This window comes from Panulirus ornatus, chromosome 47, assembly GCF_036320965.1.
Source record: "Panulirus ornatus isolate Po-2019 chromosome 47, ASM3632096v1, whole genome shotgun sequence".
Lineage (NCBI taxonomy): Eukaryota > Metazoa > Arthropoda > Malacostraca > Decapoda > Palinuridae > Panulirus > Panulirus ornatus.
In genome coordinates this window covers 17,324,986-17,344,957 of record NC_092270.1, presented here as the reverse complement: position 1 = coordinate 17,344,957, position 19,972 = coordinate 17,324,986, and the positions used below count along the sequence as shown (strand labels likewise).

Here is a 19,972-nt window from a genome sequence, read left to right as displayed (position 1 = left end):
AAATATCTTCTCATGTCAAGTATAGGAGTCTGGAAAGATTCAAACAAATTTTCTAAATCATCACAGAATCAGTGAATGATGGAAGTGTAGTTTTTATCACATTCAGCATAAAGACATTTGTCACTAAGAACTACAAAATCACAAGAAATGACAACAGAATGACAAGATGAATGTTATTAAAGGCAGGATTAAAAAAATGAAGCTATGGAGTATGGAGAATGTGGATATGACTGTGAGATATGACTCAGGCTAGGACCAGTTGATATGTGGTTTAATGGTGACTAATGGCAAATTTTTGGCTTGTTTCACTCCAACACTCTTACGCCTAATCTGACTTTAGAGTCCTCAGTGTTCACTCCTACATCAGATAAAGTTTGTAAAAGCATCTAAACAAAAATACTGCAAATACAGTAAGGGAATATGCTTGCTATCCAGCTTAAGGCATATGCATGCTCTGAAAAATAATTAGAATAATTTGTATTGTCATAATAATGAATATGATTAAATGTGCAGGGAAAGCTTCCACAGCACTACTTAGCTCATTCTCTGAAGCATTATGACTGTGCAGGGAAAGCTTCCATAGCACTACTTACCTCATTCTCTGAAGCATTATGACTGTGCAAGGAAAGCTTCCACAGCACTACTTACCTTTTTCTCTGAAGCATTATGACTGCAGAGAATGTTCCCCTTAGCACTACTTATCACATTCTCTGAAGCATTATGACTGTGCATGGAAAGCTTCCATAGCACTACTTACCTCATTCTCCGAAGCATGGACTTTAAAGTGATAGTAGAGGGATGATCGCTTGAGGAAGCTTCTGCTACACTTGTGGCATGGATATGTCTTTGACACCAAATCAAAATTGTGCTCTGCTTTCATATGTGCCTTTAATTTCTTGTGGCTGCAGAAGCTTTGGGAACACTTGCTACACACATTCCTCTTGTGGCCCTCCATATGTCGTGAGAATGTAACCTGAAGGAGTAAAAGTTTACCTTTACCAAAACTATTCACTTGTACCAAAATGAGAGAAAATTATATAATTTACTAAAGCTTTGTTTCCTGTCTTATCATTATATATGGGAAAAAGGGTGGCATAAATGAAAGAGTGCCCTTTGAAGGGCATTGTAAATGACAAGTCCTAAATCTCAGTCACTTCTATATATTAACCCATGAATTGGTTAAATGGTAGTCTAGCATTCAGGCAACAAAAATTATACAGAAAGTTATATTATTACCTATGTGTTTGGCTGGTCCACTGATGAATGAGGGGTGCAGGAAGGTGTTGATGACACCTCTATCAGTTCCCCATAAGAAAGGAAAATAAAAGAGATAATGTTCTTTCTTTCAACTGAGCTTGTTTTCAGACTGTTCTCTTATCATAAACAGGCACAGAGTTTGCCATAAACGATATGAATTTATCTAGAATTATTACATCTTTCACACTAAAAAAATGTGTGAGGGACATTGGTCATCAAGTGTGGGAAGACTACTAAGAGATTTGTTTCTATCTTATTTTGAACTTGATTTCATAGGCTACTCATACATCATACACGGGTATGGCCTTAGCAGTGCTTATCATTAATACATCTAGATTTTACATGATTTATGCCACAATCAAATGGGTAAGGTCAGTAAGGCTGAATCCTGTGCAGGCCTGCCTCCCCATATAATCCAACTGAAACCAATCTTTCATATACTTCTTTGCATTTCTTGTGTTAATCTTCTTTACTTTCCTCACAAATTGAAACATTCAATACGTATTTCTTCTCATCATTCAAATCATCAAACAATTTGTACATTTTCCACTGGGTCACTATAAACGTGATTAACAGCCATGAACTTATAACTGTAATTTTAGGAGTGCTGAGAAGAGCAGAATTTTTTTCTCTGCCTTTCTGATAACAGAAGAGCACCTACAGTATAGACCACTAATGGCAGGATAAGTCAGCTGGATAACTAAATTGAAACAGGAAAATTTAAAGTGGCATTTCATGTGTGCTGCCAGCAATTCATTCTCAAAGAGACCATCAAATGATATGGTAAGCCATATAGGGGCTGAATTTCAAAACACTCCAATTTAACCTTCCAAAAACACAAACATGCTAGGCATAACCATATCCTTTACTCTATCCTGAAAAGCCAACATAATGCACACTACATAAGCTGCTTCTCATGAAAATGAGGATGTCATCTAGGAGCCAAAATAATATTTCTTGTGAGTAGCTCTTCCACATCCACAGGGTTCATATTCATCATAACATAAAGTGGTATGAAGAAGTATATTATCATTAGCGAAAGAGAAGACAGAGGCATTTGGACGATTTTTGCAGGGAAATAATGCAAATGACTGGGAGATGTATAAAAGATAGAGGCAGGAGGTCAAGAGAAAGGTGCGAGAGGTGAAAAAGAGGGCAAATGAGAGTTGGGGTGAGAGAGTATCATTAAATTTTAGGGAGAATAAAAAGATGTTTTGGAAGGAGGTAAATAAAGTGCGTAAGACAAGGGAACAAATGGGAACTTCAGTGAAGGGGGCTAATAGGGAGGTAATAACAAGTAGTGGTGATGTGAGAAGGAGATGGACTGAGTATTTTGAAGGTTTGTTGATTGTGTATGATGACAGAGTGGCAAATATAGGGTGTTTTGGTCGAGGTGGTGTGCAAAGTGAGAGGGTTAGGGAGAATGACTGGGTAAACAGAGATGAGGTAGTAAAAGCTTTGCGGAAGATGAAAGCTGGCAAGGCAGCGGGTTTGGATGGTATAGCAGTGAAATTTATTAAAAAGGGGGTGACTGTATTGTTGACTGGTTGGTAAGGTTATTTAATGTATGTATGACTCATGGTGAGGTGCCTGATGATTGGCGGAATGCGTGCATAGTGCCATTGTACAAAGGCAAAGGGGATAAACGTGAGTGCTCAAATTACAAAGGTATAAGTTTGTTGAGTATTCCTGGTAAATTATATGGGAGGGTATTGATTGAGAGGGTGAAGGCATGTACAGAGCATCAGATTGGGGAAGAGCAATGTGGTTTCAGAAGTGGATGAGGATGTGTGGATCAGGTGTTTGCTTTGAAGAATGTATGAGAAATACTTAGAAAAGCAAATGGATTTGTATGCAGCATTTATGGATCTGGAGAAGGCATATGATAAAGTTGACAGAGATGCTCTGTGGAAGGTATTAAGAATATCTGGTGTGGGAGGTAGGTTGTTAGAAGGAGTGAAAAGTTTTTATCGAGGATGTGAGGCATGTGTACGTGTAGGAAGAGAGGAAAGTGATTGGTTCTCAGTGAATGTAGATTTGCAGCAGGGGTAAGTGATGTCTCCATGGGTGTTTAGTTTCTTTATGGATGGGGCTGTTAGGGAGGTGAATGCAAGAGTTTAGGAAAGAGGGGCCAGTATGCAGGCTGTTGTAGATGAGAGAGCTTGGGAAGTGAGTCAATTGTTGTTCGCTGATGATACAGCGCTGGTGGCTGATTCATGTGAGAAACTGCAGAAGTTGGCGATTGAGTCTGGTAAAGTGTGTGAGAGAAGAAAGCTGAGAGTAAATGTGAATAAGAGCAAGGTTATTAGATACAGTAGGGTTGAGGGACATGTCAATTAGGAGGTAAGTTTGAATGGAGAAAAACTGGAGGAAGTGAAGTGTTTTAGATATCTGGGAGTGCACTTGGCAGCGGATGGAACCATGGAAGCAGAAGTGAATCATGGGGTGGGGGAGGGGCGAAAGTTCTATGAGCGTTGAAGAATTTGTGGAAGCCGAGAACATTATCTCAGAAAGCAAAAATGGGTATGTTTGAAGGAATAGTGGTTCCAACAATGTTATATGGTTGTGAGGCGTGCGCTATACATAGAGTTGTGCGGAGGAGGGTGAATGTGCTGGAAATGAGATGTTTGAGGGCAATATGTGGTGTGAGGTGGTTTGATCAAGTAAGTAATAATAGGGTAAGAGAGATGTGTGGTAATAAAAAGAGTGTGGTTGAGAGAGCAGAAGAGGGTGTTTTGAAATGGTTTGGGCACATGGAGAGAATGAGTGAGGAAAGATTGACAAAGAGGAATTATGTGTCAGAGGTGGAGGGAATGAGGAGAAGTGGTACCCCAAATTGGAGGTGGAAAGATGGAGTGAAAAAGATTTTGAGTGATCAGGGCCTGAACATGCAGGAGGGTGAAAGGCGTCCAAGGAATAGAGTGAATTGGAACGATGGGGTATACCAGGGTAGACGTACTGTCAATGGATTGAACCAGGACATGTGAAGCGTCTGGGGTAAACCATGGAAAGTTCTGTGGGGCCTGGATGTGGAAAGGGAGCTGTGGTTTCAGTGCATTATTACATGACAGCTAGAGAGTGAGTTCTGAATGAATGTGACCTTTATTGTCTTTTCCTAGTGCTACCTCGCGCACATGAGGGGGGAGGGGGTTGTTATTTCGTGTGTGGCAGGGTGGCGATGGGAAGGAATGAAGGCAGACAGTATGAATTATGTACATGTGTATATATGTATATGTCTGTGTGTGTATATATATGTATACGTTGAGATGTAGAGGTATGTATATTTGCGTGTGTGGACGTGTATGTATATACATGTGTGTGTGGGTGGGTTGGGCCATTCTTTCGTCTGTTTCCTTGCGCTACCTCGCTAACGCAGGAGACAGTGACAAAGCAAAATAAATAAATAAAATAAATGAAGTACTGCTTAAATCCATCTTTCTCTTAGCCAGAAAGGAATCAAAAGATTTCACTTTATCAACTGTCCTCCTATCAGCTCTCTTCAACAAAGTCCTTTCCATCAGCCATTATGCTGCTGCCTTCTCTCTGTGCTAAAATTATTCTTTTAGCCCCTGCTCACTTGGGTTACCTGAATGTGTCCCAATCACTAAGGTCAGAACCCACAGCAATCATGAGGCTGCTATTCCCATCATTTCTGTATGGAGACCAGCCACATGAGGACTGACCATTATGCTACCTACTTCCCCAAACAATGAAGCTCTACAAACATGCCATGTGAAGGAAATGTTTTTGTCCCTATCAGCTACAACAGAGAATTACAAGTGAGATTTTTTTGGTTACTAAAAGCATGAAAATTAATAACTGATTTGTGTAATAGGGGATGGAAGGTAAGACAAGAGATTCCATAAAAAAAAAATGCAAGAAAAGAATTATATGAATGAGGATGAAGCTCTGAAAAAAAAAATCACATCTAATCTCCACAAAATGGAATAAATAAGTTCATGAAAAGTTGATTGTAAAATTCTGAGGAAGGTTTCTATAGATCCGGCCTCACACTTACAGAGGAGGACATGAAAGTCCTGCTTGCTTCTTTTTCCTAAACTTAGTGTCATACACACCTCTTATTTCTTACACAGGCATAGCACTGATAGTGAGTAGCATGAATATATGCAGAAATATTACACTATACACACTAATTTTTTTCCATACTTAATCACCATTCCCCATGTTAGCAAGAGAGCGCCATGACAAGACGAAGAAAGGCCACATCTGTTCACATACATTTTCTAGCTGTCATGTGTATTGCACCAAAACCACAGCACCATATCTACAACCAGACCCCACAGACCTTTCCCTGGTTTAGCCCAGATGCTTCACATGCCCTGGTTCAGTCCAATGACAGCATGGCGACCCCAGTATACCACATCATTCCAATTCACTCTATCCTGTGCACACCTTTCACCCTCCTGCAAGTTTAGGTCCCAATTGCTAAAAATCTTTTTCACTCCATCCTTCTATCTCCAATTTAGTCTCCCCATTCTCCTTGCTCCCTTCACTTCTTGACAAATATATCCTCTTTGTCTATCTTTCTGCACTCATTCTTGCAATATGCCCAAATAGTCAAAATATGCTTAGAAATATTCTATCTATACCTTTGACTCGTTCAACTGGAACTCCCTCAAGGGGGTGCCCATGGCAACAGTCTCCATAAGAGTGAACTTCAGTGCCACTTCTTAGCCTTTAATGCCTCACCTTTAACACGCTACTGGCTGAGGGCAACTCTAGTGCAGTGTTTGCAGAGGCTCCTAACTAATGATCCCATTCACTACTTTTAACTAAAGCGCCTGCCTAATGTTCCTCTCTATTACTTTTACCTAATGTTTTTAACTGATGCTTCTGCCTAAATGTTCCTATCTACTACTTCTATCTATTGCTCCTCCCATTTTGCCAAAAGGCAGGATTAGCATATAGTGCTCACTGCAGGAAAATCTAAAGTTATGAAGATTGAGATGTGTGAATTAAATGTTGTCAAGTGTTATGTATGACAAAGAGAAATTGTATGTTTGAGGAAAGAATGACAGTAGTCCCTGTGTAAGTAATGAAGAAAGAAAAGACAGCTACCTGGGCTAGAGGAGTGCAACCTGGCTGGCTAACTACGCAGGCATCACAAACCCTCCCAAAACCCAGGTGGGTAGCACTGGTAATATATATCTCCCTGCCTACCAATTAATATCTACTTGGAAATATTCTAGCCCTTTAATATTCACTGTTACAACAAAATCTCCCATTAATCAAGGGATATGTCCATGGAAGTTAAATGCAATTGGTACAAAACCTGCTCCATGCAACCTGAAGAGGGCCAAACATAAAAATGATGAGGACCTGTACTAAACACTTTCCTCTATACTCCTGCCAAAATCACTCAACAAATTAATTATTTCTTCACCTTTCATGCATTATTCTACTTCACTTTCTTCAGCTGATACATCTGATGATAAGTGATCATCCTAATCACTAAGGAAATTTGACAATATTACTTTGGAGGTAAAAGGATGTTCATCTACCATGATGACTGTACATGTACTGAAGAGACTAAAAAAATTCTTGAAAGGTTCCAGCCACAGACTAAAGTCCACATCAAGGAAAGGCCATAATTGAAATAGAGAGGATTACATAATAAGGAAAAAGAATAGACAAGGGAAAGTATTTACAAATTTTGGAGGAAGTGAAAAACATCTTCCAAAATGTGCCAGGTATTAAAGTTTCCAAAAGCCAGTTGACAATTTAAACAGCAAGAACCACCAACATTTTGTAATAAACTAAACCAGAAGCCAATAGATTTTTTGGTACATTAATGCAAATACCATACCGGATACACAATCAGTTTCTGATTATTATTATCATTATTATTATTTTGCTTTGTGAGAGGACAAGAGCAAGGGAAGGAGTAGCACTACTCCTGAAACAGTTGTGGGAGTATGTGATAGAATGTAAGAAAGTAAATTCTAGATCAATATGGGTAAAACTGAAAGTTGATGGAGAGAGATGGGTGATTATTGGTGCATATGCATCTGGGCATGAGAAGAAAGATCATGAGAGGCAAGTGTTTTGGGAGCAGCTGAATGAGCGTGTTAGTGGTTTTGATGCACAAGACCGGGTTATAGTGATGGGTGATTTGAATGCAAAGGTGAGAAATGTGGCAGTTGAGGGAATAACTGGTACACATGGGGTGTTCAGTGTTGTAAATGGAAATGGTGAAGAGCTTGTAGATTTATGTGCTGAAAAAGGACTGGTGATTGGGAATACCTGGTTTAAAAAGCGAGATATACATAAGTATGCGTATGTAAGTAGGAGAGATGGCCAGAGAGCGTTATTAGATTACGTGTTAATTGACAGGTGCACGAAAGAGAGACTTTTGGATGTTAATGTGCTGAGAGGTGCAACTGGAGGAATGTCTGATCATTATCTTGTGGAGGCGAAGGTGAAGATTTGTATGGGTTTTCAGAAGAGAAGAATGTTGGGGTGAAGAGGGTGGTGAGAGTAAGTGAGCTTGGGAAGGAGACTTGTGTGACGAAGTACCAGGAGAGAATGAGTACAGAATGGAAAAAGGTGAGAGCAAAGGAGGTAAGGGGAGTGGGGGAGGAATGGGATGTATTTAGGGAAGCAGTGATGGCTTGCGCAAAAGATGCTTGTGGCATGAGAAGCGTGGGAGGTGGGTTGATTAGAAAGAGTAGTGAGTGGTGGGATGAAGAGGTAAGATTATTAGTGAAAGAGAAGAGAGAGGCATTTGGACGATTTTTGCAGGGAAAAAATGCAAATGAGTGGGAGATGTATAAAAGAAAGAGGCAGGAGGTCAAGAGAGAGGTGCAAGAGGTGAAAAAGAGGGCAAATGATAGTTGGGGTGAGAGAGTATCATTAAATTTTAGGGAGAATAAAAAGATGTTCTGGAAGGAGGTAAATAAAGTGCGTAAGACAAAGGAACAAATGGGAACTTCAGTGAGGGGGGCTAATGGGGAGGTGATAACAAGTAGTGGTGATGTGAGAAGGAGATGGAGTGAGTATTTTGAAGGTTTGTTAAATGTGTTTGATGATAGAGTGGCAGATATAGGGTGTTTTGGTCGAGGTGGTGTGCAAAGTGAGAGGGTTAGGGAAAATGATTTGGTAAACAGAGAAGAGGTAGTAAAAGCTTTGCAGAAGATGAAAGGCGGCAAGGCAGCAGGTTTGGATGGTATTGCAGTGGAATTTATTGAAAAAGGGGGTGACTGTATAGCTGACTGGTTGGTAAGGTTATTTAATGTATGTATGATTCATGGTGAGGTGCCTGAGGATTGGAGGAATGCTTGCATAGTGCCACTGTACAAAGGCAAAGGGGATAAGAGTGAGTGCTCACATTACAGAGGTATAAGTTTGTTGAGTATTCCTGGTAAATTATATGGGAGGGTATTGATTGAGAGGGTGAAGGCATGTACAGAGCATCAGATTGGGGAAGAGCAGTGTGGTTTCAGAAGTGGTAGAGGATGTGTGGATCAGGTGTTTGCTTTGAAGAATGATGTGAGAAATACTTAGAAAAGCAAATGGATTTGTATGTAGCATTCATGGATCTGGAGAAGGCATATGATAAGAGTTGATAGAGATGCTCTGTGGAAGGTACTAAGAATATATGGTGTGGGAGGCAAGTTGTTAGAAGCAGTGAAAAGTTTTTATCGAGGATGTAAGGAATGTGTACGTGTAGAAAGAGAGGAAAGTGATTGGTTCTCAGTGAATGTAGGTTTGTGGCAGGGGTGTGTGATGTCTCCATGGTTGTTTAGTTTCTTTATGGATGGGCTTGTTAGGGAGGTGAATGCAAGAGTTTTGGAAAGAGGGGCAAGTATGCAGTCTGTTGGGAATGAGAGAGCTTGGGAAGTGAGTCAGTTGTTGTTCGCTGATGATACAGTGCTGGTGGCTGATTCATGTGAGAAACTGCAGAAGCTGGTGACTGAGTTTGGTAAAGTGTGTGAAAGAAGAAAGTTAAGAGTAAATGTGAATAAGAGCAAGGTTATTAGGTACAGTAGGGTTGAGGGTCAAGTCAATTGGGAGGTAAGTTTGAATGGAGAAAAACTGGAGGAAGTAAAGAGTTTTAGAGATCTGGGAGTGGATCTGGCAGCAGATGGAACCATGGAAGCAGAAGTGAATCATAGGGTGGGGGAGGGGGTGAAAATCCTGGGAGCCTTGAAGAATGTTTGGAAGTTGAGAACATTATCTTGGAAATCAAAAATGAGTATGTTTGAAGGAATAGTGGTTGCAACAATATTGTATGGTTGCGAGGCATGGGCTATGGATAGAGTTGTGCGCAGGAGGGTGGATGTGCTGGAAATGAGATGTTTGAGGACAATATGTGGTGTGAGGTAGTTTGATCGAGTAAGTAATGTAAGGGTAAGAGAGATGTGTGGGAATAAAAAGAGCATGGTTGAGAGAGCAGAAGAGGGTGTTTTGAAATGGTTTGGGCACATGGAGAGAATGAGTGAGGAAAGATTGACCAAGAGGATATATGTGTCGGAGGTGGAGGGAACGAGAAGTGGGAGACCAAATTGGAGGTGGAAAGATGGAGTGAAAAAGATTTTGAGTGATCAGGGCCTGAGCATGCAGGAGGGTGAAAGGTGGGCAAGGAATAGAGTGAATTGGATCGATGTGGTATAGCGGGGTCGACGTGCTGTCAATGGATTGAATCAGGGCATGTGAAGCATCTGGGGTAAACCATGGAAGGTTCTGTGGGGCCTGGATGTGGAAAGGGAGCTGTGGTTTCGGGCATTATTACATGACAGCTAGAGACTGAGTGTGAACGAATGGGGCCTTAGTTGTCTTTTCCTAGCGCTACCTCACACACTTGAGAGGGGAGGGGGATGTTATTCTATGTGTGGCGGGGTGGTGATGGGAATAAATAAAGGCAGACAGTATGAATTATGTACATGTGTATATATGTATATGTCTGTGTGTGTATATATAAGTGTACACTGAGATGTATAGGTATGTATATTTGCGCGTGTGGACGTGTTTGTATATACATGTGTATGGTGGTGGGTTGGGCCATTTCTTTCGTCTGTTTCCTTGCGCTACCTCGCAAACGCAGGAGACAGCGACAAAGCAAAATATATAAATAAATATTATTATTTTGCTTTGTCGCTGTCTCCCGCGTTAGCGAGGTAGCACAAGGAAACAGACGAAAGAATGGCCCAACCCACCCACATACACATTTATATACATACACGTCCATACATGCAAATATACATACCTATACATCTCAATGTATACATATACACACACACACAGATATATACATATATACACATGTACATAATTCATACTGTCTGCCTTTATTCATTCCCATCGCCACCTCGCCACACGTAATAACAATCCCCTCCCCACTCATGTGTGCGAGGTAGTGCTAGGAAAAGACAACAAAGGCCCCATTCGTTCACACTCAAGTCTCTAGCTGAAATATAATAATGCACCGAAACCACAGCTCCATTTCCACATCCAGGCCCAACAGAACTTTCAATGGTTTACCCCAGACGCTTCACATGCCCTGGTTCAATCCAATGACAGCACGTCGGCCCCGCTATACCACATCGATCCAATTCACTCTATTCCTTGCACGACTTTCACCCTCCTGCATGTTCAGGCCCCGATCACTCAAAATCTTTTTCACTCCATCTTTCCACCTTCAATTTGGTCTCCCACTTCCGCTCGTTCCCTCCACCTCTGACACATATATCCTCTTGGTCAATCTTTCCTCACTCATTCTCTCCATGTGACCAAACCATTTCAAAACACCCTCTTCTGCTCTCTCAACCACACTCTTTTTATTACCACACATCTCTCTTACCCTATTATTACTTACGCGATCAAACACCTCACACCACATATTGTCCTCAAACATCTCATTTCCAGCACATCCACCCTCCTGTGCACAACTCTATCCATAGCCCATGCCCCGAAACCATACAACATTGTTGGAACCACTATTCCTTCAAACATCCCCATTTTTGCTTTCTGAGATAATGTTCTCAACTTCCACACACTCTTCAACGCTCACAGAATTTTCACCCCCTCCCCCACCCTATGATTCACTTCCGCTTCCATGGTTCCATCCGCTGCCAAATCCACTCCCAGATATCTAAAACACTTCACTTCCTCCAGCTTTTCTCCATTTAAACTTACCTCCCAATTGACTTGACCCTCAACCCTACTGAACCTAATAACCTTCTTCTAATTCACATTTACTCTCAACTTTCTTCTGTAACACACTTTACCAAACTCAGTCACCAGCTTCTGCAGTTTCTAACATGAATCAGCCACCAGCACTGTATCATCAGCAAACAACAACTGACTCACTTCCCAAGCTCTCTCATCCACAACAGACTGCATACTTGCCCCTCTTTCCAAAACTCTTGCATTCACCTCCCCAACAACCCCATCCATAAACAAATTAAATAACCATGGAGACATCACACACCCCTGCTGCAAAACCTACATTCAATGAGAACCAATCACTTTCCTTTCTTCCTACACGTACACATGCCTTACATCCTCAATAAAAACTTTTCACTGCTTCTAACAACTTGCCTCCCACACCATTCTTAATGCCTTCCACAGAGCATTTCTATCAACTCTATCATATGCCAGTTTCTGATAAATCAAAATAATATAAAGTGGTCAGGGGAAACCACGGAAAGGTTTATGGGGCTCAGCTGTGGATAGCAGGCTCAGGTTCCAGTGCATTAGACAAGACAACTATAAAGTGGATGAGGGCAAATGAGGATGTTTTTCATGTGTTTCTGAAGCTACCTTGCTATGCATGAAATGGCTCACAAGTATGAAAAATTCATTATCAATATATATAACCTAGAAGCTTTCAATTCTTTTTTAGGGGTTCTGTTGCTTTAGAAGGACATGTTACAATCATGAGGAGGGAAAGACCTGTGGAGTGAAAAGTTCCTTGATGAGACTTCTGCCTCTCCTCAACTGAAGATGATACACCCTTGCTAAAGGTGACTTTTTATTCATGGTGCAATGTCAATAAGGAAGATTCTTGTAACATATTTCTATGAATATAAAACTTCATGAACAACCTAAAGCAAGGCTTGTGTTCAACCCAAGTTATGATTGAGAACATCAAACTCCACAAACATCTCACTGGCAAAATTACTGATTAATCAAATAAATTGACATTTCATTTCTATCTGTAACTGTATTTACCTATGAGATATTTTTACAAGAGAACACTACTGTTGCAAGAAGTTGGTCACATTATACCTAGCATCATCCAGACATCAACACAGTTACCTTATAATCACATAAAATCCAGAAAACCATCATGGTCATTACAGCTAATGGAAGTATGACTATGTGTCTAATGAATATGTCTGTGTATGCATATGTATATGTGCATGTATGGGTATTTATGTATGTATATATGTGCACATGAGTTGATGGGCTGTTCTTCGTCTGTTTCCTCACTGACGCAGGAAACAGCGCTCAAGTTTGATGAAATCAAAATAAAAAATAAAATAAGTAATATATATAGATGAGATGGCTTTGATTAGGGTTTCAGTTGCCCATGTCATCTAAGCAAAAAAAAAAAAAAAAAGCACTCTCTAATACTCACAGAACTCATTTGGAGGAGTGAAATACCATTTTCTTCATCCATCATACTCTTATACAATACAATTGTATATATTACGGATATTTAACCTAATAAAAGAATGAAAATACAAAAGCCAAGTTACCAGAGCTACAAAAATTCACTTCTTTTACCATGTAACTTGCTAAACAACATTATTCCAAAACTCTATTAGCTAAATATAATAGAATTACCTTGTGAATGAATTTTGTCCGGCAGAAAGTACAGGTCAGGTGTCCTTCACATTGACGTAGATGTACTGAGAGAAGTGACACATCCGGCAGTTCTTTTTTGCAGCCCCTGCAACACACAGGTCGTAGATTTGGAGATAATGAGGCCTCACACTCTCCCCTTTCTTGGCTTGGTTCTGTGATCATTATTGCATGATGGTTACTTTCAAATAATGCAATTTGATCACTTGAACACACATCATCACATTTATCCACATCTTTTACTTCTACAGAATCAATACTATTTGTTAAATTTTCACTAAAATTTTGAGGTGAAAGTGTCAGCAAAATTTTGGGTACAGACTGCTCATATTTACATCTTTTTCTATCAAATGAAGAATTTGCTTCAAACACATCATCACCAAATATTTGGTCACAGCTGCCTTCTACTGTAGAACTGTTGCTTCTTTCTGGTGTCATCATTTGATTATTTCTTTTGGACTTCACATGTCTTTGAAAATCACTTGGAATTCTATTTTGGCATTTTCTTTTACAAATACTCCTGTGCGCCGAAGTCTGCATCTTTTGTGATGTTCTACGAGACTGGTCACATGACTCTTTTGCAGAAGAAATAAATTCACCTGATATAGATTTCATATCTGATGGGTAAACAGAACCATTATGTAATTCATCTAACTTATCAATACTGTTACTCCTGTCCTTTATTGAAGCATGAACATCAAAAGTACTGCTAAGGTGAACTGCACTTTTTTCAAGGTCTGATTCATTTGATGGTCTTTATTTTCCCTACCGCACTCAAGAAAATTATCACTAGAATATGGCATTTCAAGACTCTTCTCAAGATTATTTGGGCTGTTTGTTGTGGCAACACTTTCTAATTTAAAATCTATCCTTTCACAGTTTGTTCTTTCCAGATATGGCAACATATATGGGCTATCTTCATGATACAAGTTATCTCTATCAGGCATATGGCTAAAATTTGGTACATTAAAAGAACTAGAACTAGTTTCATCAAAATTGGCATTTCTATTACATGGACTTTGTTTATTTTCATTTCTTTCTTGTTTTCCATGGATGTTTGTCAGATGAGCCTCATCAGTTATCAATGTTACGTCCCCCTGAAAACCTTGTGGACAACTTGGTTCTTGTAACGTAACTATACTTTTATTTCCATCTTGTGATTTGATAAGTGCACCCAGTTCTCTCACTTCTTGATGGGCATCATCCAATTCATCTGGGTTAACTAGAGACAACTCAGGAGTTTCAACGTGTGACAGCAAAGGTACCGCTTGATCCTGAGACTCATGAATCCTGTCTAATGTGGAAACCTGTAATGTTTCATCAAATTTTCCATGATCTGTCATGTGGTGCTGGTCTTCACTGTTCATATCAACCCCAGTTACATTTTGCTGTATACTACAAACCATTTCTTCATTTGTAATATGCTGCTGACATTTATTCACTGTCTTCAAAAAAGATGCATTTTCTTGCAAGTCAAGACTTATCCTTACATCTATATTGTTCTCCTGTGGACAATGAGCTTCTTTAAGATTAAATATACTCTGCTGAGAACTCTGAGCTGTCCCTAAGTCTACTGTGTGCTCTTCCGTACCATCAATTGTCCTTATATTGACTGTATACTGCTGAGAACCCTGGACTTTCACAGAGTTCAATACTTTTTGCTGAGTTAGATTAATAGTGTCTATTTCTTGATCTTTTTCCAAAGGCCTTGTTTCTGAAAACTGTTGGAGAATATCCAAAGACAATTTTTCTTGTGAAGGAGGCTGCAAGTCTTGACCAAGCTCATTTTCTTGATTTAAGGTCTGTCGGTGTGTCACATGCAATGTTTTCTCTTCTGGATCTTCCTCTTGTGAGGTTTGCAGGGTTCCTTCACCTATGGTCTCCTCCTGCAAGTCACACTGCATCTCCACATTTCTCGTCTCTTGACGTGAACTGTGATGGTCTTGTGCAGAGCAATTCTCTGATAAAGATAATACTTCATTGTTTCCAGCATGCTGTATGACATGAAACTGATGCTTAACAGTCAGTTGAAGGAGATCTAACGCTGCTTGTTGCTCACCACACGGAAGTTTTTGCAAAGTTGCCAGAAGTCCGCTTAGCTGGAAGAGAAAAAAGAATTAAAAAAAGTAATGGAATTTTTGGTCTAACCTACTTAAGCTGATTTCATAATGTCATGAAAGATCATCAATATGTCTTTCTAGATGTTTTTGTCAAAACATTGTTTCAATCTGTCAGATTTTGTGAAACCTCAAAAGATAAAAATCACATTTCAAACTCAAACTTCACAACATTCTCAAAAAAGTATACAATATTTGGAACAAATATCCAAAGCTAGCTTTGAGACAGAGCTAAAACTGACTTTTACCAGTCAATCGATATCCAAAGCTAGCTTTGAGACAGAGCTAAAACTGACTTTTACCAGTCACTCAATATCCAAAGCAAGCTTTGAGACATAGCTAAGACAGACTATTACCAAATGCTCAATAAGCTGGCTCTAAGACAAAGTTATAACAGACTTTAACCAATCTCTCAATATACAAGGCAAGCTTTGATATAAAGCTACAACAGATATTTACCAATCATTCAATATCCAAAGCTAGCTCTGAGAAAGAGCTATAATATCTTTTGCCAGTCACTCAGTATTAACCAATCACTCAATATCCAAAACAAGCTTTGACACAGAGCTAAAACAGACTTTTACCAATCATTCAATATCCAAAGCTAGCTCTGAGAAAGAGCTATAATATCTTTTGCCAGTCACTCCGTATTAACCAATCACTCAATATCCAAAGCAAGCTTTGACACAGAGCTAAAACAGACTTTTACCAATCACTCAATATCCAAAGCTAGCTTTGAGAAAGAGCTACAATATCTTTTGCCAGTCACTCAGTATTAACCAATCACTCAATATCCAAAGCAAGCTTTGACACAGAGCTAAAACAGACTTTTACCAATCACTCAATATCCAAAGCTAGCTTTGAGAGAGAGCTAAAACAAACTTTTACCAATCACTCAATATCCAAAGCTGGCTTTGAGACAGAGCTAAGACAGACTATTACCAATTACTTACTATCCAAAGCTAGGTCTGAGACAGAGCTAAAACAGACTTATAAGAGTCACTCAATATACAAAGCTAGCTTTCAGGCAGAGCTATATCAGATATCTACCAATCTCTCAATATCCAAAGCTAGATCTGAGACAGAGCTAAAACAGACTTTTACCAGTCATTCAAAATATACAGCTAGCTTTGAGACACAGTTAAAACAGACTTTTGCCAGCCACTCAATATATAAAGCTACCTTTAAGACAGAGCTAAGACAGACTTTTACCAATCACTCAATATATAAAGTTAGCTTTAAGACAGAGCTAAGACAGGCTTTTAGCAATCACTCAATATATAAAGCTAACTTTGAGACAGATAAGACAGACTTTTACCAGTCACTCAATATATATAGCTAGCTTTAAGACAGAGCTAAGACAGACTTTTACCAGTCACTCAATATATAAAACTAAGCTTTAAGACAGAGCTAAGACAGACCTTTACTAATCACTCAATATATATAAAGCTAGCTTTAAGACAGCTAAGACAGACTTTTACCAATCACTCAATATCCAAAGCTAGCTTTATGACAGAGCTGAGACAGACTTTTACCAATCACTCAATATATAAAGCTAGCTTAGAGACAGAGCTAAGACAGACTTTTACCAGTCACTCAATATATAAAGCTAACTTTGAGACAGAGCTACAGCAGACTTTTACCAGTCACTCAATATATGAAGCTAGCTTTGAGACAGAGCTACAATGGACTTTTACCAATCACTCAATACATATCGCTAGCTTTAAGACAGAGCTAAGACAGACTTTTACCAATCACTCAATATATAAAGCTAGCTTTGAGACAGAGCTAAGACAGACTTTTACCAGTCACTCAATATATAAAGCTAGCTTTGAGACAGAGCTAAGACAGACTTTTACCAGTCACTCAATATATAAAGCTAGCTTTAAAACAGAGCTAAGACAGACTTTTACCAGTTACTCAATATATAAAGCTAGCTTTAAGACAAGGCTAAGACAGACCTTTACCAATCACTCAATATATAAAGCTAGCTTTAAGACAGCTAAGACAGACTTTTATCAATCACTCAATATCCAAAGCTAGCTTTATGACAGCGCTAAGAACAGACTTTTACCAGTCACTTAATATCTAAAGCTAGCTTTGAGACAGAGCTACAGCAAACTTTCACCAATCACTCAATATACAAAGCTAGCTTTAAGACAGAGCTAAGACAGACTTTTACCAATCACTCAATACATAAAGCTAGCTTTGAGACAGAGCTAAGACAGACTTTTACCAGTCATTCAATATATGAAGCTAGCTTTGAGACAGAGCTACAGCAGACTTTTACCAATCACTCAACAAATAAAGCTAGCTTTAAGACAGAGCTAAGACAGACTTTTACCAGTCACTCAATATATAAAGCAAGCATTGAGACAGAGCTATGACAGACTTTTACCAGTCACTCAATACATAATGCTAGCTTTGAGACAGAGCTAAGACAGACTTTTACCAATCACCCAATATATAAAGTTAGTTTTAAGACATGGCTAAGACAGACTTTTACCGATCACTCAATATATAAAGCTAGCTTTCAGACAGAGCTGAGACAGACCATTACCAATCACTCAATATATAAAGCTAGCTTTGAGACAGCTAAGACAGACTTTTACCAATCACTTAATATATAAAGCTAGCTTTGAGACAGAGCTAAGACAGACTTTTACCAGTCACTCAATATATGAAGTTAGCTTTGAGACAGAGCTAAGACAGACTTTTACCAGTCACTCAATAAATAAAGCTAGCTTTAAGACAGAGCTAAGACAGACTTTTACCAATCACTTAATATATAAAGCTAGCTTTGAGACAGAGCTACAGCAGACTTTTACCAGTCATTCAATATATGAAGCTAGCTTTGAGACAGAGCTAAGACAGACTTTTACCAATCATTCAATATATGAAGCTAGCTTTGAGACAGAGCTAAGACAGACTTTTACCAGTCACTCAATATATAAAGCTAGCTTTAAGACAGAGCTAAGACAGACTTTTACCAGTCACTCAATATATAAAGCTAGCTTTGAGACAGAATTAAGACAGACTTTTACCAGTCACTCAATATATAATGCTAGCTTTGAGACAGAGCTAAGACAGACTTTTAATAATCACTCAATATATAAAGTTAGCTTTAAGACAAGGCTAAGACAGACTTTTACCAATCACTCAATATATAAAGCTAGCTTTGAGACAGCTGAGACAGACCATTACCAATCACTCAATATATAAAGCTTGCTTTGAGACAGCTAAGACAGACTTTTATCAATCACTCAATATATAAAGCTAGCTTTGAGACAGAGCTAAGACAGGCTTTTACCAATCACTCAATACATAAAGCTAGCTTTGAGACAGAGATACAACAGATGTTTACAAATCATTAAATATCCCAAGCTAGCTTTGAGAAAGAGCTAAAACGGACTTTTACCAATCCCTCAATATACAGTTCGTTTTGGTGTAGAGGCAAAATAGACTTTTACTAATCACTAACTATCCAAAGCTACTTTTGATGAGTGGTTTAGCTGGTAATGCATCCATCATTACTACACTGTATCAATAAATGTCCAAGCTCTACCCAGTCTGGTGGCTCTGCAATAACATCTTGTTGTAAGTGATCTCAAGTGATACCGATAATCTTATTCTCACCGCGATAACAAAGTTACTAATTACCATAACTGATCACATTCGACTGTAATGGTCTGAATCAATCTTAAAGCTCGTGTCAAGTTTCGACTGCTATGGCTACTGAGGGTAATCCTGAGACACTTTTAAATCCCCCGTCTTCTCCTTGGTCTTCATGTGGTGGTGGTGGTCGCGTGCCACCTTCCTCCAGCTCACCTGACATTTAAAATCATTCATCTCAGAGGGAGAACCATCCGTGGTGCTGCTCATTACGCCCAGCTCCTCACAGTCAGTCATCTGGGATGTTTTTGTTTTGTTAAGGCGAGAGGCCGAAGGTAGGAGTGTAGTCCACCAATCACGGCCCACCTGCCTCCTCCCGATCCACCAATCACAACACATTTAATCCTCTCGGCCAATGAGAATGACGGAACAAGTTCGTCGCGTGAATCCGGACTGGATCTCAATCCAGATAACTTAAGAACTACGCAAAATATGAAAAATAAAATTATTTACTACTAATAAAAATCAAACAGGTTACTGGATAAATTTTACACAAATAATATTACAGTTCATAATGCATTGTAAACATAAATAGTTATTTAATGCACATTTAGAGCAATAAAGGCCCGTAATTCCCTGGTTATATATATTTTTTCAGTTAGGTAATAGAGCTCTGAACCCCTGGGACCCAATCCATTGAACTCTTTCTACTATTAAATAACCTCTTAAACTTTATGTCAGAATTCGTTATTTCATTACTTTAATTCATTCTTCCTTAACTCATATAAAGTACGTTTCTTGCTCAATTTCATATTACGGTCTCTCTCTCTCTCTCTCTCTCTCTCTCTCTCTCTCTCTCTCTCTCTCTCTCTCTCTCTCTCTCTCTCTCTCTCTCTCTCTCTCTTCCAAAGAAGTATTCGCTGTTGACGTCATCTAATTGCTATAAAAACTTAGAATTCGTGATCATCACACCTTACTCTTCTCTCCTCCATGGTGGGCAGATTTATCGCCTCCATCCTCTCACTCATTTCAATTCTAATACAACCTTTGTTACCCTCCTGTGTGCCTTTTCAGTTTTGAACTTATGTAGGATGTGAACAATTTGATAAGTGTATTTTTATCCAACTGCTTCCTTTCTAACCATCCTTTCCTTTTAT

General features: G+C 39.2%; 1 protein-coding gene across 1 annotated transcript in view; it reads right to left on the bottom strand.

Annotated features, from left to right (window-relative positions):
* Positions 1–19,125, bottom strand: part of LOC139763620 (uncharacterized) — a 72,977-nt gene extending 53,852 nt beyond the window's left edge. Inside the window, 4 exon segments of the mRNA XM_071689852.1 lie at positions 758–973; positions 13,069–13,841; positions 13,844–15,185; positions 19,032–19,125. Coding sequence (XP_071545953.1) covers positions 758–973; positions 13,069–13,841; positions 13,844–15,185; positions 19,032–19,112 — 2,412 coding nt within the window. The 5' untranslated portion in view covers positions 19,113–19,125.
* Positions 19,126–19,972: the final 847 nt, after the last annotated feature.